Source organism: Gymnodraco acuticeps, unplaced genomic scaffold, assembly GCF_902827175.1.
Source record: "Gymnodraco acuticeps unplaced genomic scaffold, fGymAcu1.1, whole genome shotgun sequence".
Lineage (NCBI taxonomy): Eukaryota > Metazoa > Chordata > Actinopteri > Perciformes > Bathydraconidae > Gymnodraco > Gymnodraco acuticeps.
The window spans coordinates 757970-785598 of NW_022989979.1; the positions used below are offsets into that span (position 1 = coordinate 757970).

The window sequence follows — 27629 nt, forward strand, 5'->3', positions numbered from 1 at the left end:
GAGAAACAAGCTGTGCTGCTATCCCGGTAACCTTACAGCCATTCGAATCGCTAATTGTGTGGAAAGCCAGTTTGAAAACAACAAAACAGCAGCAAATGTATGTTTACTGTAATACAGGTTATCAAATTAGCCAGCTAGCCAGTTGCAGTGCAAACATCATTGGCTAGCCGCTAGCATTTTGCGGGAAGGAAGTAATAATGCTAGCAGCGAGCGGCTAATACACGTTAGCCGTGCTAGCTAACTGGTTAGCCTACTTTGCTAGCGTAGGCCGCAAACTATGGAGGTACCCATCACATCTCCAGCTACATACAATCACAGAGGAAGTAAAGTATCCTATCACCTCTGCCTCAAATAGCCATGCCCGTGTTCAGTTCGTGCGGTTTAAAACAAATGCAACTACTTTGTGAAGTTTTAAAATCAAGCTAATTTACTTGTTTCTGTCTTTTTTCAACTTCAACGCATCGCTCCGTTCTGCCGCTAGTTTACAGGCGAAGCAGGGCTGCTACCGTCGCCCTGAGCCCTCCTCTCTCACACCAACTTGCACCCACAGAGGATTTTTAACATCCTAACAAATGCAAAATTAATCTATTTTCAAATATACTCCTACGACTAAAACAGCAGCACATTTGTCAAGCGTTTCCTCGTTTGTATTTACCTCTCAAGTGGGCCGTTTTAATTCATTAGTCTGACACAGGTTGGTTTTAGTTTTCGGCACAAAGCTCTCTGTCCGTTCAGTCAGTGGTGTCTGTGAGGCTGGGTGCACAGCGCCCCCTCGGTCTCACTGCGGCACTGCAACTCCACATACATGGCGGGAGTCAGAAACAAACAACTCGCACACTCTAATCACTTTCTGTCTTTCACTGTATCGTTGCCAATGTTTTCATATGTGCTGCTGACCCAACATGTCTGTCCTTCACACCAACGTGTGTTTGGGGTTTTCTTTAAAATATATACAATACTTGTATATGAAAGAAAGATACAATTATGCAAAACAAATTACACCGCCTAATAGATGTATGATTTTGTGATGTATTTCGAAGAATTTTGACATTACAGTATAAAAAATAAGCAAATAATTAGGATTATTCTCAAAATAAATTAAATGTATAATTACAATAAATACACATGATTGGGTTTACTTAATTAAAGAGACAATTCATTTAAAACTACAAACATTAACTCAGATAAGGCTTCATTTGTGTCTCACATTGTTATGAGCACCACCAATACTACTTTTACTTTAATTACTTTTGGCATTAACACCTTAGCAAATTAACTTTCACTATTACACAATTAATTGTGAGAACAATGACACCTGGTGGTGAACTGGTATGACAAATACAATTTAATCGTTGCAGTACCATCTGACATTAAGTATTGTTTAGATTGTTTGACCACTTTACAATTAAATAGTTTCACATAAGTACTTATTATACTTCACATTTTTCTCAATACTTCTGTACCAGTGGCGGTTCTAGACCAATTTGACTGGGGGGGGCCAGTTCTTTTCTGAGGGGGGCACAATAAATGCAGGACGAAAAAGACCAAGAAAGTATGAAGTAATTGTGCATAAGAAAACAATGCAATACAGTTATTGGTATTTGTTTCATTACACATTATTATATGCTTACCTTTACCCTTTGTGTGCTGTTTGGGTCTGTGGGACCCGTTTTCAGTGTTTACTAAAAGAAAATGTATGCAATTTAATTATTTTAACCTGCTTTATTTGGGGGTGGACCTCACACCCTCTATATACATATATATATATATACGCAAGTTGCAACACCCAAACAGTAAAACTCTGCCCCTCATGTGTTGGCATGATTAGGCTGTGTTGTGTAGATTCTGCCAGTAAGGTGCCGCTCCACATTGCTTTTCTTCCCGACGTCCCGCAAATCAAGCAAGAACGTGATTGGGCAATATTCATTGTGGGGGGTGGGGGGAGGAGGGGTGTTAGATAGCTATAGACTAGAGTTATAGTAAGTAGATAGAGTTCGCTATGATTGAGGTTTCGTTTAGATTCTTTTTTTGTGTGTGTATTTTTACAGTTTGGATTTGCTTGGCGAGCTACTTATTGAGGGCTTGCGAGCTACCGGTAGCTCGCGATCAACGTGTTGGAGACCTCTGCTCTAATGGGTCCGACTAAAAGGACAAATATCGTTAGTTCCGCCTATTCCGTCAGCCTATTTTTTGGCCACAGGGGGACCAACGTCAGTGTTAGGGGGCACTGGCCCCCCTAGAACGGCCCCTGTTCTGTACCTCTACTCAAGTAATATTTTTATTGTATTTTTCATACTTTTTCATGACCCATATATGTGCCCTAATACTATAATATAGAACAATTCAAATAATTAGTTCTGATTACTTTAAAGGCTTGAAATCGTGTATGGAAATATTTAAGGCAGGTATCTATCAACGACATTTTGACACTTTGAGATCCCATGAAAAAGCATACTTTTTTCAATTATGATTTTTCAAACGAGAGTAAAAACGCGTATGCTATTTAATAAATGTCTCATGTGTGAAATGTTTTTTATTTAATATGTTGGTATTCATCACTTTTCAACTTGTTTGTGTTCATGTTATGTTCATGTTAGAATGATTATGTTCTTAGTAGTATAGACAGTTTCCTATCATACATATTTGGTGTTTAGGAACAAGGTTTTTTGTGAAATATATTGAAATGTATATATAAAAAACACAAGAATATGAAAAGAAAAACAAACAAACGTATCAGCCAAACGTTTCAATAATAATAAAAAAATGCATAGACAGATCTAAATAAAACTTCCACCAAATGAGATGCAAATGTCAGTAGCGGGCACAAATAACACACTGCTTTATCAAACCAAAGTAACACCACTGTCATTAACATCAGTCCAGGCATTGTTCCGAGGGTCAAACTCAATTCTCATTATTAGGGACCCTGTGCCGGGCAACCTTTTATTTTGAAGTGCTGTCTTGATTTCCGGTTTGCACATTTCAGGCGGACTTGGCACGATTCACACTATCTGATGTATTTCCACCACTTGGAGTGCTGTTTAGATATTCTAACCTTGAGTTGTTGCACTTTGGTTACTCTCCCCGACTCTAAAGAAGCATGATTTCAGCTCCCGGACACCCTTTCTGTAGCTTCTCTGCTAGTTAGTTAGCTCCGTGTAGCCGCTAATGCGAGGGGACGGTGGCTCCGGTATGCCTCGGCGGAAGAAAAAACGGCCAGAGCCCGGCCAGAGTCCCAGGCGGCGGGCCGCTGGAGGGGGGGAGCCTCAACCGACTACCTCCGGGATTTGACGGTGCCATGGCCAACAACTTTGCATCCAGCACTTCGCTCTCCAGCTCCGAAAAGGAGAACATCGTCCAAAGCATGCAGGAGATGTTCTCACACCTGGACCCCGAAGTTATATACATCGTGCTGTCCGAGTGTGATTTTAAAGGTAGCACTAAACACGGAAGACAAACCTGCTGTGTGACTATTTAGTGTGTTAAACCAGTTAGCTGGGTAGCTTGTTAGCTGTGTATTTCTGACAGATATTTACTACATGATATTACTGCATAGTCCCATTATTATTGACAGTATCAACAGTCCTCTAAATAAAACTGCACCTTGCATTCCTTGGCTCTCCAGCCTTTTCCACCTGTTGTGCCTTTTAGAGTCCAACACTATGTTCCTGAATAACATATATTGTATGTGTCAGACAGAATCTGTTACTTATTATTTTTATTACACTTTTAAAACTTTTAAAAATGTTTTAATGTTGTCCTTTAACGATCAATTCAAATTGAATACAGTATTGCAACATTGAATCATGACTTGAAACCCCACTCTTTTTGGTGTCTGTGGTGTCCCTCTTTTTGTGTTGCAGTTGAAAATGCAATGGACTCTCTCTTGGAGCTGTCTGTGGCTGCTGAAGTTGCAGCCCCTATGCCTTCTCATGTTTCTGGCTTTGAGCTCACTGCTGCAGCCCTTCTCAGACCGCTTCACTTTTCTGAACCTAGACCTGACTCCTCCAAACCACCTCAGCTGCCCTCTCCTCCCTCCACCAACTTCCTGACAGAAGAGCTGGACTTGCTTGTCGATCAGGAGCTAGAGACACTAACCGCACAACAATGCGCTAAGGAAGATCACCACAGCAGCCCGTATTTATCTGTTGGTATGTCCCTTTCCTCTTTCCCTCCACCACCATTCCCACAGCAGGTCCTCCCTGAGCTGCTTCAGTCCAGCATGCAACCTGGATCTAGAGGATCCTCTGGAGGTGGCCCAGTGGAGCATATTTCCGGAGCCTCCTCTCCGCTTGACCAGCTTAGCATTTGGGAAGATGAAATGGTTGAGAAGCAGCAGTCGAGGGTGGATTTTACACATCTGATGACACAGAATCCTGCAGACAAGACTAAATCTCCTCTGGACCTGGCAGCCTCGGGACGTCCCTCGGCTTTCCAGGTGTATAAAAAGCAAGACCCATTGCACACTCTACCAGACAGCGCCAGGGTCATGCCCTCTAAAGCAATAGTTGGAGGAGCGAGATCTAAGGTAAACACGTTGAATCAGGAACCTCTTGGCTACATACCTTTGCCCTGGAACCCTCAGGCACCAGTGTTTTCTCCCCGTGTCCATGGAAACCAGGGGCCAGCCTTCATTACCCCTGTGGCTTCCAACTGGCCCAGGATGCCCAGGCATGCCTCTCCCTGGCTGAGTCAGGGCCCGGTCGGCCAGGCACCGCTCAGACCTTCTGCTACTATCCCAAAGTCCTGGGCACTGTCTGCTGGGCCACACCCCCCCCCCCCAGTACAGCAGGCTACGCTTGGAAGGGAGGGTCCTTGTGTTGTTACGCGGGCCTCCAGGATCTGGGAAGTCTACCTTGGCAAGGTGAGAATGCTGGGATACTCCAAAAAGCAATACGCTTTAAACTCTAGTAACATATGCTGGTATGGGTCAATTTAGGATTGTATAACATATTTTGATAGAAAACACAGGTTCAATTGATGTGGTGCTGTCTGTCTTTTTCTCATGGAAGAACATTTAAAATTGAGCCTGCTTTAAATAATACAGGAATTATCATCTGTTAGAAAAATATCACTCATCACCGGCTTGAGCTTCAATATCAGGATACATGTATTTATTATCCTTGCAAGAATGGATGTAGTCATCACATACAGAGCATATGGTACAACTAGTTCCTGAACAGTGTCCTTCACATGCTTACATACAAGAGAGGCTGTTACACAGTCACAAGATGCAGAAATACCGGTTCAAAGCAGTATAGAATGTTTTGTTTAGATTACCTAAGAAGGCCCACATCAGAAATGATCATCATGCTTGTCATATGTCTATCTCCATAGAGGCTGATTCATGATGTTAATCGTTGTCACATAGCTATCATATGCCTAAAACAGTGTGTCCTGAAGCTTTTCTAGGTAATCATACATCCTGTTACGTACACAGCTATGTAGGGCCTTTGTTATCATGTGCTACTCTGATATTGAAAGAGTACATTCAGTGTTTTCCCAACATTATCAAAAAAACACACACAATGTTGCTCTTTTTTGGTATTTATAAGTTACATATTATTCAAACATGAATTGAGGAATGTTATAAATACTGGAAAACTATCTGGTAAAGTATATATGCATGCAATTTGAAATCGTGAAATGTATGTGTTTCTGCAGAGCCTTGTTAGAGCACAACCGAGGTGGGGTTATTCTGAGCACTGACAATTATTTCACTCGTCACGGAGAATATCAGTTTGACCCCACTGCTCTGGGGGAGGCCCATGAGTGGAACCATAAACAAGGTAAACAACACACACCAACAGCTATGATAAGATGTGATGCATCAGTAGCAAGTCAATAGTTTGTTTATCTATGTCATTGATTGACATTGTTTCATTTGAGTGCTGTGTGTAAATAAAGTGCTCTGTTTCTCTTGTGTGAACTTTATTCCATAGCCAAGGAGGCGTTTGAAAGGGGCGCTAACCCCATCATCATTGACAATACCAACATGCAGGGCTGGGAGATGAAACCCTATGTGGCTCAGGTCAGTCTGCTCGCCTGTTTTACATAAAGCATGGTTACTCAACTCATTTTGCTGTAACAATAATTGTTTTGGAGGAGAAGTTCATAAAACTCAGCCTGATGAATACTTTAGTACTGCAGAGATAACCTTCAGCTATGTCTCGGTTTTGTCCTGTAATTGAATTCTAATACTGTCTGATTAGCCATTTAATGCATTAATGTATTACTCAAAATGTACATACTGGAGCACGTTTCATTGCATCACTTTTACCTTAATAACATGTCCCTGCCGATGAATCCCCAGGGCTTTTTCTTTCTGAGCTGTCTTATGCCTTTTAAAGATTAAAGGATGTTATTGTCAGTTTAGTTATGGCAATGGAAATCTTAAAACCCAAGCACCTCCAACAATGCAACATATTATATATATATATATAGGACATAAGACAAAAACATTCTTATACCTATTTTATCAGGTGGACAAAGAATGTAGTTCTTAAACAAATATATTGTTGGAGTACAAAGCATTTAAGGAAAAGCTGGTTTAAAAAGTTGCTGGACTTAGTATAGATAATTTTGCTCTGAACCGTAAAAAAATGGTTGGTCCCCTGTCTGTTGTAGGCACTGAAAAATGGATACAAGGTGCTGTTCCGAGAGCCGGACACTTGGTGGAAGAGCAAGCCCAGAGAACTTGAGAGGTGAGGGAGAGGGAATAATTACTGTAGCAATCTGTTTTTTCTGTAGAATGAACTTGGATTATTTTGTTGCACATAAAGGAGCGAAATGCTGTTGTAGATTATTGTATATACCCCAGATGTGTGTTTTGTAACTCTGTTAATGTGTTTCTATGTTTCTCTTCATGCACATGCAGACGTACCAAACATGATGTGCCATTGGAAAAAATCCGACGCATGCTTAATTCTTATGAGCGCTACGTCACAGTCCAGTCCATCATGGGCTCACAGATGCCTGAGGTGAAACAGCGGCTCGCAATGGAGAACAGAAGCCCACAGTGAGTTGTGACACTGAATGCTTGTATTGGAGACAGGATGTTTACTTTGTATCACATTGAATTCAGTTTTGGCCCATTGTGTCTGACACAACCTGCAAAGCTTATAATTTATTTATTTTTTAAAAGAGTCCATGTAAATATTGTCAAAGTCAAGTAATTCAAACAGTACTGAAACTGACTGAGTGTAGTCTCAAAGAGCACAATATTAAGATTATTTCTGAGAACTGATGAAATCTAAACAATTCATACCAATCGTATCATTATTTTTAATTTCACTGCATTACAACCATATCTAGTCTCTAGTTTCTACTGGTGACTTTACCTGCACATTTTCAAATAAAAACAAATGAGTATTAATTTGGCATATACATTTACATAAACATTTCTCAATTGTTCCTACTGCATTTAGCTCTCCATTACTGTTTCCCTTAAGTGAACAATATTTTTAAGTTGACCTCACTTACACCGCTGAAACAATTCCAGTGTTCAATTGCTAACCTAGTTAGTTTTCTTATTTTTTTTGCATTTTGATTGTGACTGCATATATTGTATGTACCTTGTCACCATGGGAGATGAGGGTTCTCCCTCATGGTTTTTTTTCAAGTTTCCTAATCAAAGAAAGTAAGAAATCGATAATCTGAGTTTTATAATTGCACAGAAGGTTGTAAAACCCATTGTGGTCAATTAACATTACATGTCACTTGTTAGACGCTTTTATCCAAAGTGACTTACATACTCAATACTGTGGGCAATCCCCACAGGAGCAATTTGGGGTGAAGTGTCTTGCCCAGGGACACAACGACATGCTGACTGCAGTGGGGTTTGAACCTGTGACACCCTGATCCAAACACCAAGGCACAACCCACTGCACCACACGCCTCCAATTAATGAATATCAATCGATTTTTTGCTCATCTAATAAATGTAATTCTTGCAACATCATTGGCCTAAATCAGACCAAATGTTGATATTTTTCTCCCATAATGAGTTATTTTAATTGTACCATTTAATATATTTCGTTTCCTCTAGGCCGGTGTCTTCTGAAACACCTCGCCCTGACCTTGTGGGGCAGCCTGGATTGATTGATGGATTTAAGCCCCGCCCTCAGCTGTTTTCCTCTCTCCCTGACGTATCATCTATTGGTCGCTCTGGTGAAGTGGGCATGCTGGAAGATGGCTCCAACGAATCTACGGAGTCTCTAAATTTACAACATACAGAAAGTTTTACGGAACACCCTGAAATAAATGACGAGGAGGATAATATGGATTTGGGCGAATTAGATTCTGAGTTGGACGCCCAGATAGATTCAAATCTTCCAATAGGAGATCAGAGAATCCCTGACTGTATTGTTGAATCTGTAATGAGCGAAGTTCATCATGGGGATGAATTGTCCGTGGCTTTCTCTGAGTCTATTGCACAAAGAGTGAGGAGAGAAAGGCCAAGCAGGAGGTCTGATTTTGATAGGTCGGAGCCTGCAGATGTGGTGAAAGATACTAACCAATCAGACAGCGAGGCAAAGGAGAAGGAAAAATCAAAGGAAGCAGAAGGGGTTGAAATAGTGAGGGATGGGAGAGAGAAAGGAAGGCCTTACATGTTGGATTTTGTAGGAGATTGGCCTTCTGAAGGGTCCCTGGAGCAGAGACAGGTGAGGAGAAGTGAAAAACATGAAGAAGCAAATGGGAAGAAAGAAGAAGTGTCTCAAGAAGCTCAGAAAAAGAAAACAAAAGTGCAGTCTGGATCAAATGTGACAGAGTTTCAGAAGCTTCTTGATCTTATTCAGACGGGAGTAGCTGACATTCAGACCGACTCTTCCCGTTCGTCCTCTCTTTCCCCAACCCCTAGAGAGGAATTGGAGAAAGAAGAAGAGGCAGCTGGTATATTTGGGGACTCCCATGAAAGTAGATCCAACAGAGAGGAGAGTCAACTAAACATGACTCAGGATAACTGCAGCAGAGCTGAATTACCTGACTGTGTGTTAGACTGGAAGGCAGCTGACTCTGCGAAGGTCAAGGACTCGAGAATAGATCATTGGGAGGGACAGAAAACTGAAAACGAAGCTAGTAGAACAACAGGAGGGAATGTGTTAGAGATGGGAAGCGAAACAGGCTCTGTAGATGTGATATCAGCTATCCCAACAAATCCCCTCTCTGATCCAATTGCTAGTTTACTCCAACCCTCCAACACTGTGGAGGCAAGTGTATGCCATGATGGGCAAGCAAGCCACAATATTGAATGTGAGGTAGGCACAGAGCCTGAGACAAGTGTTGAGGCTGATCAGAGTCATGTTAGTGATGCGTGTCAGAGTCCTGTGTGTGAAGGCTCTGTAGAAACAGAGAGCAGTTCCATCAGTGGAGGCAGTCAGGAAAGAAGGCTGCGCCCCGGTCGTAGATCAGGGAAACAGTGCAAACTAGCCCTCACCTTCACTCAAAACTGCCCTGCTTCTTCAATGAACAATCTTGAAAGTCCCAATACCTCAACCCAAAGTATAAACAGCACTCAGGATAGTATTAAGACAGATATTGAACCTGACAACTGTGACATTAGCCTTAGTATTAAACCAAACTCTGATCTGTCCATCGAGTCCAATTCTGAGGCCCAGCTGCAGCCTCCTTCCCCTCTTCCTCTGGTAGACGGAGGGCACCACACCCAAACTGAACCTCAAGACTTTGCCCTCCTATGGCGTCTCAACCATAAAAACAGCAGTGATGATGCAGTGGCCACCGGGGACATCACAGTCCTGTCTGGAGACTCCTTTCGCTTCGCACCAGAGCGTTCCTCCGCCGTCTCTGCAGCTGTGGCAGTTCACCACTCCGGCCAAAGAGAGGTGCCCTACCATGTGGCGCATGAGAAAGGCACACAGGTGGAGGAGAAAGATATCGGGTCAACTCAAGACCAGCTTGAGAGCCTGCGCATCCTCAGCCGCCATTTCAAACTGGTGAGTTTCGATATGTTAGAAGATCTGTATGACAAATGCCATCAGGACTTGGAATGGACGACCAACCTGCTGCTGGACTCCGGAGAGAGGTTCTTCAGAGAGGACGATGGTGGGAAAGAGGAGGAGGATGGTGGTGGGGATGAAGATGAGCAGATCACATCCAGTCTGTTTGGAGCGTTGGACAAACCTGTAGGAAATAGCTTATGTCCTAATGCTTTAGACGAGCATCACCCTGAAGGTCAGCCAAAGGGAGAGCAGCACAGTGAGCAGTCAACCTCTGACACAGTTAGAGAATCAGATGAGAGCAACAATAATACTGATGTGCTCAGTTTAGGAGGTGCCGCTGTTCAAGTTCAAAACAAAGAGCATCCTGATACAACCTCACACTTAGAAAGATCTCTTCAAACAGAACTCAGTCTTCCTCATGGCGTAAACGAAGGAGGGAGATGTGGTGTCACTGAACACAAGGTTGCCTCAGAAGCTGTTTTGGAAGGTGGCGTTTGGGGTCAAAGCTCAGAAGACGGAGTAATAATTGAAGAGTCGAGAGTTGAGATTGAGGAAGAGATTGCCAGCATGGAAGAGATTCACCGGCTGCTGCAGGCTGAGTTAGAGGAGAGTGAGCAAAACCAGAAGGAGAGGAGTGAAAGGAGGATCATGGAGGAGAGGAGGAGCAGCCACATGGACATTCAGAGTGTGGAGCTGAAACTACCCACGGAGCTGGCTCTGCAGCTCACTGAGCTGTTTGGACCTGTAGGAGTAGACCCAGGTAATTAAAAAAACAGAAGATGCATATCATGTGATAGCACATTCACCAAAGACGAGGAATGACATGCATGATTTTTGTAATTTGCCCCGCCAAATGTTGCAGCTACTGATACTGTTTTAGGAGTCAGTAGAAAACGTAAGGGGGCAGTTTATGTCGTTTTTATAAAATGATAAAGGATTCTGTATGCAGCTGCCCTCTGAATTGAAATGTAATACACTGTTATACAATCTGACAAGCAGCAGGCATTTTGTGTTAAGCTGAACCAAAAAAAGAAGCATTTATACTACCCTGGTATTTAAAACTGACAAAAGTGTGTCTGTCCTCTCCTGTCAACGATATTCAGGATCATGCCCAACTGATGATTATGCAGTAAAGATGGACCTGCACCTGGCCAAACTGCTCCACCAGAAGTGGAAGGAAACCATTCAGGTGAGCCTGTTAAGAGCCATTATAGCAATTGATATGTTCATAATAACAAGATGTCCATTGACAATGTGAAATGCTTCTCTCATGGTTATCAACATAATCTGCAGCTCCTTTACAGAGCTTTACTCATCAGTTATTGCAAGTTTCATATTTAACAGCAATACTTAACCAGCATCAGTTCTATCCATGCAATTAGAATTGTGTGCATTTTTGTATCAGGACAGTGCACAGCTTCTTAGCTGTCCCAGAGTTAGCTATAGGCTAATTTACATTTGTAGTGCCTTGGCAGGAAACACAATTACATCTGTTATATCCACCCTGATATTCTGCTAATTGTGAGTCTATCTCTGTTTTTCTAATTTGACTGTGAATGCTGTTCTACAGGAAAGGCAGAGACATGCAGCTCTTTCATTTCACCTGCTTCAGGAAAGTAAGTACACACACACACAATTCAAATCTATGGAGCACCATGGGATAATAACAGCATATTTTGCTCAACATATTATTACCTCAGTTACATTCACACTCACAGACTTTTCATCTGTTGATTTTATTTACTTTTATTTGTGTCCTACCATATTGTCCCACTCAAACAGAAATGTAGTTTGTTTTTCACACAACATAATTTTGTTTCACAACCTATGAATGTATAGGTTCAGCACACTGGGGAGACTCACAGAAGTCCAGATCTGGATCTCGAGAGCGATCACAGGCAGCAAGTTTCCTGATTAGTGCGGATGGTTACGAGTCACTGGACAGCCAACCAGAGGCCGGCACTCCGATGCCATACATGGACCACTGGAACATGTCCCAACCACATGTGTCTCTTAGAGATATTATCAAAGAGGAGCAGGCTTTGCAGGAGAACGTGAAAAAGGTATCACATTTCTTTCAATCCTGTTTTGTGTAATAAATGTCATTTATATTAATAAAATATGAGTGTTTATTTATACACATTTTCTTTAGTTTTTCCAAACTATTCCTCAAATTGTATTCTTTTAGTTTTTGTTTCATACATTATTTCTGCAGTTTAAAAGTCCACAAAATCTCTAAATTTGAAAGCATGTGGCTTCATGTATGTATGTAACGTTATGTCACTTCTGTTAAACATATCCATAGTACATATTTTATTGTTATGCTACGCACAAAATTCTTTATTATTCCGCCAGGTTATTTTGCGCTGCTTCTTCTCCCACATTGAACATCGCAGAAACTCCGTTCAAACATCAAAACGTTCAGCTCGGTCGGGAATCAATGGCTATTACTTTTATCATTCATAACTTTCATAATTCCAGAGATACATCCCATTTTTAACATGGAAGTCAATGGAGAAACTCTTCAGACTCCAACAATCTTCATGCAACTTTAACTGCTCCTTCTTCAACTGCTAACTGCTCCTTCATACTTTCACTGAGAAACCTCATTCCAACTTTTAAATGTCACACATCTTTCTGACATTATTCGTGTAACACAACTTTTAAATCTGATTCTTACTTTTACAGATATTAAACATTGTTCAGACCTTGGTAAAGAGGCCTTCTTCAGATTTTAGAGTGCGTGCTGTCACAGCTAGAGTGGAGGACAGATTTAATTTTGCCTTCATATGTTCTTTTAAACCTGCCATAATTCCCAAACCCTACATTCCCGAGACATACTTTTTCATGACAAACGTAGGAAAACATCTCGTAGCTTGAAAGATAAAAAAAATTAAGCAAAATAATTAAACAAAATGCCTCTTGAGGGCATGAAGTGACAAACACTTTCAACATGTCTCCATTAAAACCCATTGTAACTTCAGCCTCACCTTTCCCCACCACAGCAGCCACACACCTTTAGTTAATCTGCCAAAAAAGCCACATTATTAACGCCAAAGTACACTTCAGATGCTCAAGGCCCTTGAGATGCTTCACGCTTTGAAATTTCACCGATATCTGTTGCGGTTCTTCAACAAAACGTTCACATGTAAGAGGTTTATCTCTCATTCAGAACAATGAAAATGCTTTCCTCTCACTAATCACCATGGAAAGCTTTGATCTCTGGACACGTCGTTAGCTCAAATATAAGCACCTGTGTCATGGAACACGATTATGTCATAACTCTAATTGACATAATTAGAGCAGCAGACTAATGACTGGTCACTGGAGTTTAACAGACTGTCTCAGCCTATTATTTTCCGTCTGATGGAGACTTCATACTGACTTCAACATGTTCCACATATTTTAGACATTATTGGTGACGCATGCTTTTAGTTCTAAAGTTTTCAGTTAAAATATTCTGCTGCTTTTTCATGCATTTAGATTTTTATTTTCTTGTTCTTATTTCACATTCAAGTCCCCTCTATTCATGAACCCTTTAAATTACTCAGCCACACCACTTCTATACCATGTGCGACTGTTGCTATGTCAGTTAATCTTTCAAATACAAGGTTTGATTCAAGCTCTTGTAGTCAATATGTCAAGGTATTTATCCCTAACATTTTCTCAGCTAAATAATGACACACACTCAGAGGATCTTTATAAACGTTTTAAGTATTGCACATCTTTAAACATCCATTCATCTTCTCCCGCTTATCCGTGGTCGGGTCGCGGGGGTAGCAGTTCCAGCCGTTCCAGCAGAGAGCCCCAAACTTTCTTTTCCCTGGCCACATCATCCAGCTCTGACTGGGGGATCCCATGGCGCTCCCAGGCCAGCGAAGAGATATAATCCCTCCACCTGGTCCTAGGTCTACCCCTTGGTCTCTTCCCAGCTGGACTTGCCTGGAACACCTTCCTAGGGAGGCACCCAGGTGGCATCCTTACTAGGTGCCCGAACCACCTCAACTGGCTCCTTTCGACGCGAAGGAGGAGCGGTTCAACTCTGAATCCCTCCCGGATGATTGAACTTCTCACCTTATCCCTAAGGGAGACACCAGCCACCCTGCGGAGAAAACCCATCTCGGCCGCTTGTATCCGCGATCTCGTTCTTTCGGTCATGACCCATCCTTCATGACCATAGGTGAGGGTAGGAACGAAAATGGCCCGGTAGACAGAGAGCTTTGCCTTCTGGCTAAGCGCTCTTTTCGTCACAACGGTGCGGTAAAGCGACTGCAGTACCGCTCCCGCTGCTCCGATTCTCCGGCCCATCTCACGCTCCATTGTTCCCTCACTCGAGAACAAGACCCCGAGATAATTGAACTCCTTCACTTGGGGTAAGGACTCATTCCCTACTTGGAGTGGACAGTCCATCGGTTTCCTGCTGAGAACCATGGCATCAGATTTGCAGTTGCTGATCCTCATCCCAGCCGCTTCACACTCGGTTGCGAACCAATCCAGTGAGTGCTGAAGGTGGCAGACCGATGAAGCCATTAGAACCACATCATCTGCAAAAAGCAGTGGTGCAATCCTTAGTCCACCGAACTGCAGACCCCCTCCCCCATGACTACGCCTCGAAATCCGATCCATGTATATTACAAACAGGATTGGTGACAAAGCGCAGCCCTGGCGGAGGCCAACCCTCACTGGAAATGGGTCCGACTTACTGCAGAGGACCCGGACACAGCTCTCGCTTTGGGAGTACAGAGATTGGATGGCCCTGAGTAGAGACCCCTCACCCCATACTCCCGCAGCACCTCCCACAGTAACTCCCTGGGAACTCGGTCATACGCCTTCTCCAAGTCTACAAAACACATGTAGACCGGATAAGCGTACTCCCAGGCCCCCTCCAGGATCCTTGCGAGAGTAAAAAGCTGATCCGTCGTTCCACGACCAGGACGGAATCCGCATTGTTCCTCCTCAATCTGAGGTTCGACAATCGGCCTGACCCTCCTTTCGAGTATCTTAGAGTAAACTTTCCCGGGGAGGCTGAGTAGTGTGATGCCTCTGTAATTGGCACACACCCTCTGATCCCCTTTTTTGAAAAAGGGAACCACCACCCCGGTCTGCCACTCCTTCGGTACTGTTTCCGACTTCCACGCAACGTTGATGAGACGTGTCAACCATGACAGTCCCTCAACACCCAGAGCCTTCAGCATTTCTAGGCGGATCTCATCCACCCCCGGGGCTTTGCCACTGTGGAGTTGTTTGACGACCTCTGTGACCTCCCCCCGGGAGATTAGTGTTGATCCCCTGTCATACTCCAGCTCTGCCTCTAACATAGAGGGTGGAGTTGTCGGGTTCAGGAGTTCCTCAAAGTGTTCCTTCCAACGCCCTAACATTCCATCAGTTGAGGTCAACAACGTCCCATCCTTACTGTGCACAGCTTGGATGGTTCCCTGCTTCCCCCTCCTGAGGTGTTGGACAGTTTTCCAGAACAACTTTGGTGCCGCCCGAAAGTCCTTTTCCATGTCTTCTCCGAACTTCTCCCACACCCGCTGCTTTGCCTCGGCCACGGCCGAGGCTGCTGCCCTTCGGGCCTGTCGGTACCTTGCAACTGCCTCGGGAGTCCCCCGGGATAACAAATCCCTGAAGGCCTCTTTCTTCAGTCGGACGGCTTCCCTGACCACCGGTGTCCACCAGGAGGTTCGAGGGTTACTGCCCCTTGAGGCACCTAAGACCTTGAGACCACAGCTCCCCGCCGCAGCTTCGGCAATAGAGGCTTTGAACACTGACCACTCTGGTTCAATGTCCCCAACCTCCACAGGAATGCCCGAAAAGCTCCGCCGGAGGTGTGAGTTGAAGGCCTCCTGAACTTGGGCCTCCTCCAGACGTTCCCAGTTCACCCAAACTACACGTTTGGGCTTACCAGGTCTATCCAGAGGCTTCCCCGGCCACTCGACCCAACTCACCACCAGATGGTGATCAGTTGACAACTCCGCCCCTCTCTTTACCCGAGTGTCCAAAACATACGGCCTCAGGTCCGATGATACGATAACGAAATCGATCATGGACCTTCTGCCTAGGGTGCTCTGGTACCACGTACACTTATGAGCATCCTTATGTTCGAACATGGTGTTTGTTATGGCCAATCCATGACTAGCACAGAAGTCCAGTAACAAACCACCACTCCGGTTCAGATCAGGGGGGCCGTTCCTCCCAATCACGCCCCTCCAAGTGTCTCCATCATTGCCCACATGTTCGTTGAAGTCTCCCAGCAAGATTAAAGAGTCCCCTTCAGGAGCCCCATACAGGACTCTTTCCAGGGTCTCCAAGAAGGCCGTATACTCTGAACTGCTGTTTGGTGCATAAGCACACACAACAGTCAGAGTTTCCCCCCCCCATAACCTGCAGGCGTAGGGAGGCGACCCTCTCGTCCACTGGGGTAAACTCCAACAATGAAGCACCCAACCGGGGACTTGTGAGTATCCCCACACCCGCCCGGCGCCTCACACCTTGAGCAACTCCGGAGAAGAATAGAGTCCAACCACTATCCAGAAGTAAGGTTCCAGAGCTGACGCTGTGCGTAGAGGTGAGCCCAACCAGATCCAACTGGTAACGATCCACCTCCCGCACAAGCTCCGGCTCCTTCCCCCCCCCCAGAGAGGTGACATTCCACGTCCCCAAAGCCAGCTTCTGTTGCCCAGGTCTGGTCTGTCAAGACCCTCTGCTTTCACTGCCACCCTTCTGGCAGCGCACCCGACCCCATCGCTGTTTCCCGTAGGTGGTGGGCCCGCGTGGCGGAGGTGTTGCCCACGTTGCCTTTTCGGGCTGTGGCAAGCCCGGCCACCAGACGCTCGCAGACGAGTCCTCCTTCTGGGCCTGGCTCCAGAAGGGGACCCCGGGCTTCCTCCGGGCCGGGTATCCTCACTTCCTGTGTCGTCTTTCATGAGGTCTTTTGAACCAATCTTAGTCTGGCCCCTTGCCTGAGACCAATTTGCCATGGGAGACCCTACCAGGAACACAAGGTTCCAGACAACACAGCCCCCAGGTTAATCAGGGCACACAAACATCTCTACCACGGTAAGGTGTTGGTTCTTCTTCGTTAAACATGACTCTTATAAATCACTTTTAAAACCAGCGATGCACTACAGTGTCAGCTTTTCTAAAATAGAAACTTCAATGTTCACATCTTTCTAAATTATTCTACTTTTCAATGACCTACAAATAATCCTAATAATAATCGCATGTTCAATCTTCCAACTGTTCATCTTTTTTGGTGAATTAACAAACCTGTTACAAATGTGTTCAACAAATTTGAGCCTTTGCCACATTTATTTGATCACCATGGAAACCTTTGATCTCTGGACACATTGTTAGCTCAAATATAAACACCTGTGTCATGGAACACGATGATGTCATAACTATAGGTTACTTACGTAACCCCAGTTCTCAGAGTAACATGAAGTGAGATGTCTCACTATGGGATGCGCCTCAACGCGTATGCAAACAGAAGCATCAATCTCATTACGCCAATCCTGATTGGCTGGTGATCTTGACGTCTACGTCAGGGAATCCACCCACCCTTTAAGTAGCTTGCGCTACGTCGCAGCGTCATTCAAAATAAGCACCTCTTCTCGCTTCGCCTTAGCAAGAAGGGCCGTCTGGTGAGACATCTCACTTCATGTTACTCTGAGAACTGGGGTTACGTAAGTAACCTATAGTTCTCATTCATAACACTCCGTTCGATGTCTCACTATGGGATATTGAAACTCCCGTATTGCTAGACATGCTTATCTCGAAAATCACCAAAACAACCAGAACTTAACAGGTAGAACCCTGTCTCAACACGGGGCCCAGCACTGCACGGGCCACACTTGGAGCAGAGACATCTAGCCTGTAAAAGCGGACAAAAGTGAGCGGTGAGGACCAGCTCGCTGCTGCACAAATCTCTTGGATGGAAACACCCTTGAACAAAGCCCAGGATGTAGCCAGTCCACGAGTAGAATGAGCACGCAGGCCCGTTGGTGCCTGCAAACCCTGACTCGTATAAGCCAGAGCAATCGCTTCCACAATCCAGTGGGAGAGCCATTGCCTGGTAACGGGCTTGCCCTTATGAGGGTTAGCCCAGGATACAAAAAGTTGGTCATTGCATCGAAACTCTCTTGACCTATCCATATAGGTGCGTAAAGCACGGACTGGGCACAGCAAATTTGGCCGCTGTTCCTCAGAGGAACACAGTGGCGGAGGAAATGCCTCAATGTTAATGGGGGTACATGAGCCAACCACCTTAGGTACAAAGGCAGGGTTGGGCTTCAGCAACACTCTCGTTTGCCCCGGGGCAAACTGAGTGCATGAAGGATGTACAGAGAGCGCATGAATGTCACTGACTTGCTTGGCAGATGCCAGAGCCAGTAACAACACTGTCTTCAGTGACAGGTGTTTCATGTCTGCTTCTTCCAGGGGTTCAAATGGAGGTCGAGTGAGCCCATCTAAAACCACTGCCAAGTCCCATAAGGGCACCAGTGACCTGGAAACAGGGAGGAGCCTGCGAGCCCCTTTCATAAAACGGCAGACCAAGGGATGTTGGCTAGCCGTCTTTCCCTCAAAGCCCACATGGCATGCAGCAATAGCAGCCAGGTACACTTTGATCGTAGAGAAAGCTCTGTGTTTATCAATCAGGTCCTGTAAAAATGATAGAATCACCCCAACAGGACATTGAAAAGAGATGTCCTTTTTGAAGGCACCACTCCTCAAACACCCTCTACTTACAGTCATAGAGGGACCTGGTGGAGGAAGCGCTTGCACTCTGAATAGTGTTTATCACCTTCTGAGGGAGTCCCACTGTATTCAGGTTATACCACTCACGGGCCAGGCTCATAGTGCCAAGCGCTCTGGGTGTGGTTGAAAAATCGTCCCCCCCGCCTGAGACAGTATGTCCCTGCGTAGCGGGAGCTGCCACGGCTGCCCGCACAGCAGCTGATATATCTCCGCCAGCCAGTACATTGCAGGCCAGTGTGGAGATATTAGGATCAGTGTGTGGCATTGTTCTCTCACTCTGGCCAGAGTTGGGGGTATCAGAGCCAGGGGTGGGAACACGTACAGAAGGACCGGAGGCCAAGCGAGCGCGTCCACGCCTAACGGTGCGCATTGAAAAAAACAGCTGACATTGAGCGTTTTCTTTTGATGCGAACAGATCCACCGCGGCCCGGCCGTAACGCACCCACAGCTGACTCACAATTATTGGATGTAGAGTCCAGTCTGCATATAGTGGTGCACCTCTGGACAGCAGATCTGCCCCGAGGTTCATCACTCCTGGTACGTGCGTCGCTCTCAAAGAGAGGAGACGTCCTCAGCTCCATAAGATCAGTTTGCGTGCCAGCATGTGTAACTGGAGAGAACGCAAACCCCCTTGGCAGAAAGCGTTTCAGGGTGAGGAACACCGCTAAAAGATCCAGATAATTTATGTGTGACCGTTGGAGGTCTCTGCTCCAGAGACCCCTCACAGGTCGACCTTCGTATATACCCCCCCAGCCCGTCAGACATGTGTCTGTGGTGACCACCTTCCGCGATAGGACAGCATCCATAGGCACGCTCCGTACTAGAAAAGTCGGGTGCAGCCAGTGGCGCAGTGCCATTACGCATTTCATAGTGACATCACTCTCCGCGCGCCATGACGCACGGGGTCCAGTCTGAGGGCAGCTACCCAGCGCTGAAACTCCCTCGTGTAAGCGTCCCAGTCGTACCACCAGGAAGGCTGACGCCATGAGCCCCAGTAACCGCAGACATGATCTGAAGAGAACATATTTGCGTGGCTGGAAATGAGCGAGGCAAGCCCTGAAGGCTTTCTCTCTCTCTGCTGACAGGTGGGCTGTAAAGGGCACCGAGTTCAGGCGTAGTCCCAGGAAGAGTACAGTCTGGGCTGGGGACAACATGCTCTTTTCTGTGTTTATTACGAAACCCAGGTCGAGCAGGTGTTTTACGAGGACATTCGTCAGCGTAATAGCCTCTTGCTCCGACTGTGCGAGAAGGAGCCAATCGTCCAGATAAGTTGCCAGGTGAATACCCTGTTGTCTTAACGGGGCTATCGCGGCTTCCGTACACCGTACAAACACTCGTGGGCTGAGAGACAGACCGAAGGGAAGTACTCTGTACTCGTAACAGACACCCTGAAAGGCGAACCTCAGATATTTCCTGTGTGGATAATATACTGGGATGTGGAAATACGCGTCTTTCAGGAGGACTGATGTGAACCAGTCGTTTTGGCGCACGAGACGCAACAGAGATGTGTGAGTGAGCATTCTGAATTTGTATCTTTTGAGATATTTGTTCAGAGCCCTCAAATCTAGTATAGGTCGAATCCCGTTCCCTCCCCGTTTGGGAACGAGGAAATACTTGGAATAAAAGCCGCTCTGACTCTGTTCGGAGGGTATTATAGATATAGCCTTCTTGTCTAGTAGCGAGAGGATCTCTTGCTCTAGAATATGGGCCGACCCTCCCCGGGCTTGTGAATACAGAATGCCCGAGAAGTGAGTGGGGGTGACAGCGAATTTGAGTCTGTAACCCCGTGTTATTGTCTTGAAAACCCAAGCAGAATCTGTGAGCATCCTCCACTTTTTGCTTCTCAAAGCGAGTGGAGATGTCACATCTCTGTAGTCTGCCCTCTGTGTCTTTATTTGTTGTGTTATGGGGCCCTCTAGTGTCTGAACACGGTGGTACCCCAGGTTGACAACTCCGGTCGACACTGCGCATGCGCGTGGCAGTGATACCTTCACAGCCCCGTCCATCGTCCGCCTTCTGAGAGAGGTAGCAGCCACTCTTACGGAGCGTCCACACAGCTGCGTGCGTTGACGCTTGGAGGTGGGCGTATCTGAAGCTTGGGGATTTTTTGCGACCAACAACCAATCACATGAATCTCCTGCCCCCGACATACAAAGCAATAGCAATGTTAAAACGAAGTAAACTGGATATAAAATCCCCAAACAGGCGAAAACCTACCAGATTCACCCACTGTCTCTGCCACCTCCCTCCATGCCTCGCTCCTCCGGTTTGTATCCCGGTAGATGAACAGAGACTGATCATACAGCACCGGGTGATTCACTACCGCTATAATGAATTTTCCTTCCATTTTTTGGAATATGAGGAAATGACCTGCGTAGTCTCTCCCAGCATACACGCGGTTTGATTGGCTAGTGCTTGTACTGGCAGATTTGCATAAACGGGATTTCATTGGCTGACTCCTCCGTCGAGGCGTCAAAAGTTGAACATTGCTCAACTTTTGACGCTAGCTACGCCAGCAACGCTCCACGTCGCTTCCCAAAATGCAGTTCGGCTAAAAGTGACGTCACCCCATTCAAAGTGAATGGGCAGAAGCGTTGGAAGCTTCAACGCACGCCGCTGTGTGGACGGGCTGTTAGAAGGGGGGTAGACGTCAGACTGTTTGTTGTTTTTATTGTCTTTCTTTTCATTTTTATTGACTGCGCCCTTGTCTTTAAGCCTGGAAACGACAGTGGAAAATGATTTATTAAAAGACAATAGTGATGACATGTGTTTGTGACTTAAACGAGCAGCGGAGCTTGCTGTCGTTGATGTCAAGTCCATTTCCCTCATGGCGCGAACTTGAGGATGACGTTCTGACATCACTCGAGGCGGCGGGAAGAAGGCACCCTGTATTGGGGCCTTGTTGCTGAAAGGGCGGTCTCTCCACGAGACCGACACCTCGTCCAGCATCTCTGGAAAGACTGGGAGAAGCTGCTTCCTCATCCTCGCTGCTTGGGGCAAGTTCTTCCCCTCATAGCGAGATCTGGAGGTCTCCTTGGCCACTTCAGGCCAAGGGAAGTCCAGCCTGGACGCAGCGCGTTGGCACATGGCCTGCAAGTCCATACTGAGGCAGAGCGAAGCTGGTGTGCTTTCGTCCGGGGGAGCGGACATCGCCTCCGGCTTGGCAGCCTGGGCAGATAAAACGAAGATGTCATCTTCGTGCTCATCCGAGTCGGATAAGAGGAACTCAGAGGCATCCTCTTCATCCTCCTCCATATAATCCAGCTGTAGGACATCCTCCGCGGGTGGAACCACGGTGAGGTCCAGTTGGGAGCCCCAGCTTGACACAGCGCGGGGCTCCGCTCTCGCGGCTCTTGCCGCCACCGTGCCCCAGCCTGACACGGCGCGGGGCTCCGATTCCGCGGCTACCGCCGTTGTTGAGCCCCGGCCTGACACAGCGCGGGGCTCAATCTCCGCGGCGGTCGCCACCATGTCCCGATTGCCGGTCGGCGAATCAACGGACAAGAAGGGGTCCCGTCCCGACAGGCTAGCTTGGCGCGCTAGCCCTCGGCGGAGGCTCTTGATGGTGAAGCGGGCACAATGTCCGCACGAACCGGGGGTATCGATAGCTTCCTGGGCGTGTTCCAGCCCAAGGCAGGACGAGCAGACCTGGTGTGAGTCCGTGCCCGAGATCCTAAACCCGCAGCCGCAGAGCCGAGCCTCCGACTCCTCTGGTGTGAGGGAGAGAAGGGTCTATCCTCGTTTACCGGGGTGTCGGCGCGGAGGGACAAGCTAGTAACAGGTATGTTACCGAAAAAAATCCAACCTTATCGTTATTCCGTTAAAGGAAAAAATGACGGGGTAGATTTTTCTTTAAAAAATATTAACTGGTGTGTTAATATCTTTCTTATCTCCGTCTCCTCTGGTGTGAGGGAAAGAAGAGTCCGTCCCCGCTCGCCGTGGTGTCGGCGCGGAGGGATAAACTAGCAACAGGTATGTTACTGTTTGAAGAAAAAATCAAATCTTACTGTTATTTCGAAAGAAAAAACGGCGGGGCAGATTACAATATTAACTGGTGTGTTAATATTTGTTCAATTCTTCTGCAAAGCAAAAAAGTAACCGGCAAGCGCCCGTCGACCGAATGTTAGCTTGGGTTCAGTCTGTGGACCGTTAGGCTAGCCCGGCTACTGATATTTGAGATGTGCTCTGAAGCAAGAAGAGGTGTTTGAATGACGCTGCGACGTAGCGCAAGCTACTTAAAGGGTGGGTGGATTCCCTGACGTAGACGTCAAGATCACCAGCCAATCAGGATTGGCGTAAGAGATTCTTTCACACACACATACGGGGTTTTGGGCCGAGGGCGACACCGTACTTCCGGTATCAACCATTTTACGCGAGGTGCATACAGAATATCATAGTCGATTGCCTTAATCAATATAGTCAACTCTAAAATACCACATATATGCATTGGCATGATAATATTATTGTGACAAGTGGGGTATTCACCTGGTGTTTCCAGAAGATAGACGTAGATGCAGCCAAAATCGACCGAAGGCCACTTTTGAGGGTCGTAATTCCATACATTGTACATCCAACAACCCACACAGCTCTAGTTTACGCTGGTAACTACCTAGAGCACACCCCTCAAGTCCAGAGATGTAATCCGAAGACATGCAGCGATTTCTTCGTCGTTAATTCAGAAAAAAAACCTAGTGCGCTCTGCCTGGATACATAAGCTAGCTGTTTACATTAGCATTGGCAGGATTTTTGCACCTCCAGAAAAATGGCGTCTTTATAAAAAAAATATATGGCACGCGTTGCATTGTGGGTAGCTGTGACGTCACTGTGTGTGAAATAATTGATGCTTCTGTTTGCATACGCGTTGAGGCGCATCCCATAGTGAGACATCGAACGGAGTGTTATGAATGAGAACTCCAACTGACATGCTCAGAGCAGCAGACTACAGATAATGGTTAACACAGCTCTACATCAAATCTGATGTTACGTAATGTGGTGTTACTATGGCAACGCATCCCTCGCCATAAAACAGCAGCAGACTTCAGATAATGGTTAATGTTCCTGCCCTCAACAGCTCAATTATGGGGTGTCATCATATGCCGTTTCCATGGAAACAGCATCCCTCGCCATAAAACACGATGTCGCTGTAACTCCAATGGACACGGTCCGATCGCCCCCCAAACTTCGCTTGTATATCACCGGTCCATGCCTCAACAGCTTTATGCCAAAACTGAGATTTCACCATAGGCTGTTGCCATGGAAACGCATCCCTCGCCATCAGGGGCGGACTGGGGGGAAAAAGTGGCCCGGGGATTAATTGACAGACAGGCCCACTTAATGCGCGGCATGTATCGGCCGGCTGGTGACGAAAGTATGTTACTTAACAAAAAACCCTATGCATTCTATGTTATTTTGGACAATTATTCATATAGTAATCACATTACCTGAGCCCTTGATTTGCCTAGAGCAAAATAGTTACAGCATATATTTAGTGATTTTAATGTTAACAGATCATTGATGCAATAACATTTTGACCCAATTTGCCTGACTTGACACATGGAATAAAACATGGGCGTAGGAAGCATCCTCAATGTGGGTGAGACAATTTAACAGGGGGTGTGGGCAGGTGGTGGACCTCACCTCCTCTAGGGGGGTCCAGGGGCAAGCTCTCCCGGGAAGATTTTTTTTTAAATGTTGAAGTCAAATGCATCAATCTGGTGCACTTTGAGAGCAAAATTAGGGACTAAATCTATGGCAGTCTGTGGGGGCTTGGACTGTGAGCCGGTTCAAGTCCCCGGCCAGACCTACATTTGGAGTGTGGACTTCTACTTGGAGAGTCCAAGTTATACCTAAGGAATGAAGAAGTAAAAAAGGAGAAACAGAGGAGGAGGAGTCGGAGGCGGAGGGAGCGAGGAGGAGGGCGGAGGGGAGCGAGGACGAGGAGGAGGAGGAGGAGGAGAGGAGATGGAGGATGAGGAGCGTAGGAGGAGGAGGAGGAGGAGGAGTGCAGCGAGGAGGAGGAGGCTGAGGAGAGGAGGAGGAGGAGGAGAGGAGGAGGCAGGAGGAGCGAGGAGCAGGAGGACGGAGGCAGGGAGGAGGAGGAGGCAAGGGAGGAGGAGGAGGACGGAGGAGGAAGGAGTGCGGGAAGTGAGTGACGGAGGAGGAGGAGGATGGAGGAGGGAGGAGGAGGAGGAGGAGGGAGGAGGAGGAGGAGGGGAGGAGGAGGAGGAGGAGGAGGGGAGCGAGGAGGGAGGAGGAGGGGAGAGGAGAGCGAGGAGGAGGGAGGAGGAGAGCAAGGAGGGGAGGAGGAGGAGGAGGAGGAGGAGGAGGAGGAGGAGGAGGAGGAGGAGGAGGCGGAGGAGGGAGGAGGAGGAGGGGAGGAGAGGAGGAGAGGAGGGAGGAGGAGGAGGAGGATGAGGAGGAGGAGGAGGAGGAGGAGGAGGAGGAGGAGGAGGAGGAGGGAGGAGGAGGAGGAGGAGGAGGAGGCGGAGGAGGAGGAGGAGGAGGAGGAGGAGGAGGAGGAGGAGGAGGAGGAGGAGGAGGAGGAGGGAGGAGGAAGAGGAGGAGGAGGAGGAGGAGGAGGAGGAGGAGGAGGAGGAGAGCAGGAGGAGGAGGAGGAGGAGGCGGAGGAGGTAGGAGGAGGAGGAGGAGGAGGAGGCAGGAGGAGGAGGAGGAGGAGGAGGAGGAGAGAGGAGGATGGAGGAGGAGGAGGAGGAGGAGGAGTGAGGAGGAGGAGGAGGAGGAGGAGGAGGGGAGGGCAGGCAGGAGGAGGAAGTAGGAGGACGAGGAGAGAGGATGGAGGAGGTAGGAGGAGGAGGGGAGGAGGAGGAGGAGGAGGAGGAGGGAGCGAGAGGAGGAGGAGGAGGTATGAGGAGGCGGAGGAGGCGGATGGAGGAGGAGGAGGAGGCAGGAGGATGCGGCGGCGGAGGATGAGGGATGAGGAGGCGGGATGAGGAGGAGGAGGGGAGGAGAGGAGGGGAGGAGGAGGGGAGGAGGAGGGGAGGAGGAGGAAAGGGAGGAGGAGGAGGGAGGAGGAGGAGGGGAGGAGGAGGCGGAGGATGATTCTTCTTCTTCTTCTTCTTTTCTTCTTATTCTCTTTTCTTCTCTTCTTATTCTTATTCTATTCTTCTTCTTATTCTTCTTCTTCTTCTTCTTCTTTCTTCTTACTTCTCTTCTTCTTCTTATCTTCTTTTCTTCTTCTTCTTCTTCTTCTTCTTCTTCTTCTTCTTCTTCTTCTTCTTCTTCTTCTTATTCGCATTTATTCGCATTTATTCGCATTTATTTAAAGAAACTAAATTAACTATGAAGTCAGTTAATCAGTAATGTGTGTGAACATGCATCAGTATATAAAGAACAAACAAACCAAGGTCCAGTAGAGCCAAGCAACCCAAGAGGAGAGAAAGACTGACTGCTCAGGCACCCATACTTGTAGCTGAGCAGTCAACCCAAATCAGGTGTCAGCAATCTCTCCTGATTTGGGGAGTGGCTAACCAGGGACCTGAGTCTAAGGCCTAGGGGCCGTCACAACATTTATTTGAACAGCAAGTGGATGCAAAAGTGACTGCACCCAAAACAATAAACCTGCTAGCTAACTAGCCTAAACTCAGTAACAGAATGTGGGCAACACGTTCTTCTCCACAGCCACGCGACCTCTGAGTCAGACGTCACTTCCCCCTTTTCTATCCTACGGGTACAGCCGTACAGCCACTCCCCCTGAACCCCGTTTCCCTGCCAACCCCCCCCCCCCCTATGCAAGCCCCTCCCTCTGAACCCAGGGCTTGCTACTATACTGTATACCAGAGGTGTGGACTCGAGTCACCAATTTGATTACTTGAGACTCGACTTGACAAAATCACAAAACACTTGCGACTCGACTTGGACTTGAACACAGCCTTCTGACTTGAGGTGACTTGATAATTTAATTCAGAGGTCTCCAACACGCCGATCGCGAGATGCCGTTAGAAGAGCAGGCTCCCGTCGGGGAGAGCAGAATCTTCAGCTGCTTCTACTCTTGCTGAGAATCCTTGCAGGCAGGAGCGGGTCTTTATTTAGCTGGGCCACCATGCGGCCAATCATATGCAAGGACACACTAGGATCATACCATTATGTGAAAGAAGGGTGGGGGGCACAGCAGGTGTAGTGGTACAGGCCAGCTGCACGGGGAGACGGGGAGACAGATTTAAATGATAGAGCGTCGGAAAAAGTCAAGAAATTTGCGAAAACCGAAAAAAGAAGCAGCATCTGGCTGCATTTCAATGATATTGGAGAAAGCAAAGCTGAGTGCAGGATTTATAAAATGAAAATAACCTTCAGAGCAGGTTTTCTCTTTGGTAACCACTCAGGATTTATTGTCAGAGGTGGGGGAAGTTCAGATCTTGTACTTGAGTAAAAGTATCAGAGTGTAGGAATACGCAGTTACAATAAAAAGTCCTGCATTCAAAATGTTACAAGTAAAAGTACAAAAGTATTTGCATCAAAATATAGTTAAAGTACCACCTGCAGAGGGACCTAGATGCAGGTGTTCTTTTCCCCATAGAGACCGCCTGGCTGCACATTATCCCTTGCATAAAGATAGATTGTGGGTCTCTTACAACATGTTGTACACAGTGGAAATAAACATTCTGGTTACCTCAACATCAGGGATCTTATACATTAAACTCCTTCTGAATCAAACTGTCACGGTAGCCTTACCTTACTGATCCCTCTTAAAATAGAAAAACACGTTACTTTACCAGCAGAGAGAAAATTGATTATTAAATTATTAATGTGACTAATAAAGGGCAGTTTGATTATTAAGAATTATTCTGTTGATCGATGTCATTACATTTGGTGAGCACATAATGACTTGTTTAAGACTCGTTTTGTCAAAGTTTAGGACTTGAACTTGACTTGCCCATCCTGACTTGAGACTTGACTC

General features: G+C 46.6%; 1 protein-coding gene across 1 annotated transcript in view; it reads left to right on the forward strand.

Annotated features, from left to right (window-relative positions):
* Positions 1 to 3008: 3008 nt before the first annotated feature.
* Positions 3009 to 27629, forward strand: part of n4bp2 (NEDD4 binding protein 2) — a 31016-nt gene continuing 6395 nt past the window's right edge. The window contains 12 exon segments of the mRNA XM_034211608.1: positions 3009 to 3207; positions 3209 to 3434; positions 3864 to 4762; positions 4764 to 4864; positions 5665 to 5789; positions 5943 to 6031; positions 6628 to 6704; positions 6878 to 7018; positions 8047 to 10718; positions 11062 to 11147; positions 11529 to 11574; positions 11798 to 12021. Of these exon segments, the coding sequence (XP_034067499.1) occupies positions 3169 to 3207; positions 3209 to 3434; positions 3864 to 4762; positions 4764 to 4864; positions 5665 to 5789; positions 5943 to 6031; positions 6628 to 6704; positions 6878 to 7018; positions 8047 to 10718; positions 11062 to 11147; positions 11529 to 11574; positions 11798 to 12021 (4725 nt within the window). The 5' untranslated portion in view covers positions 3009 to 3168.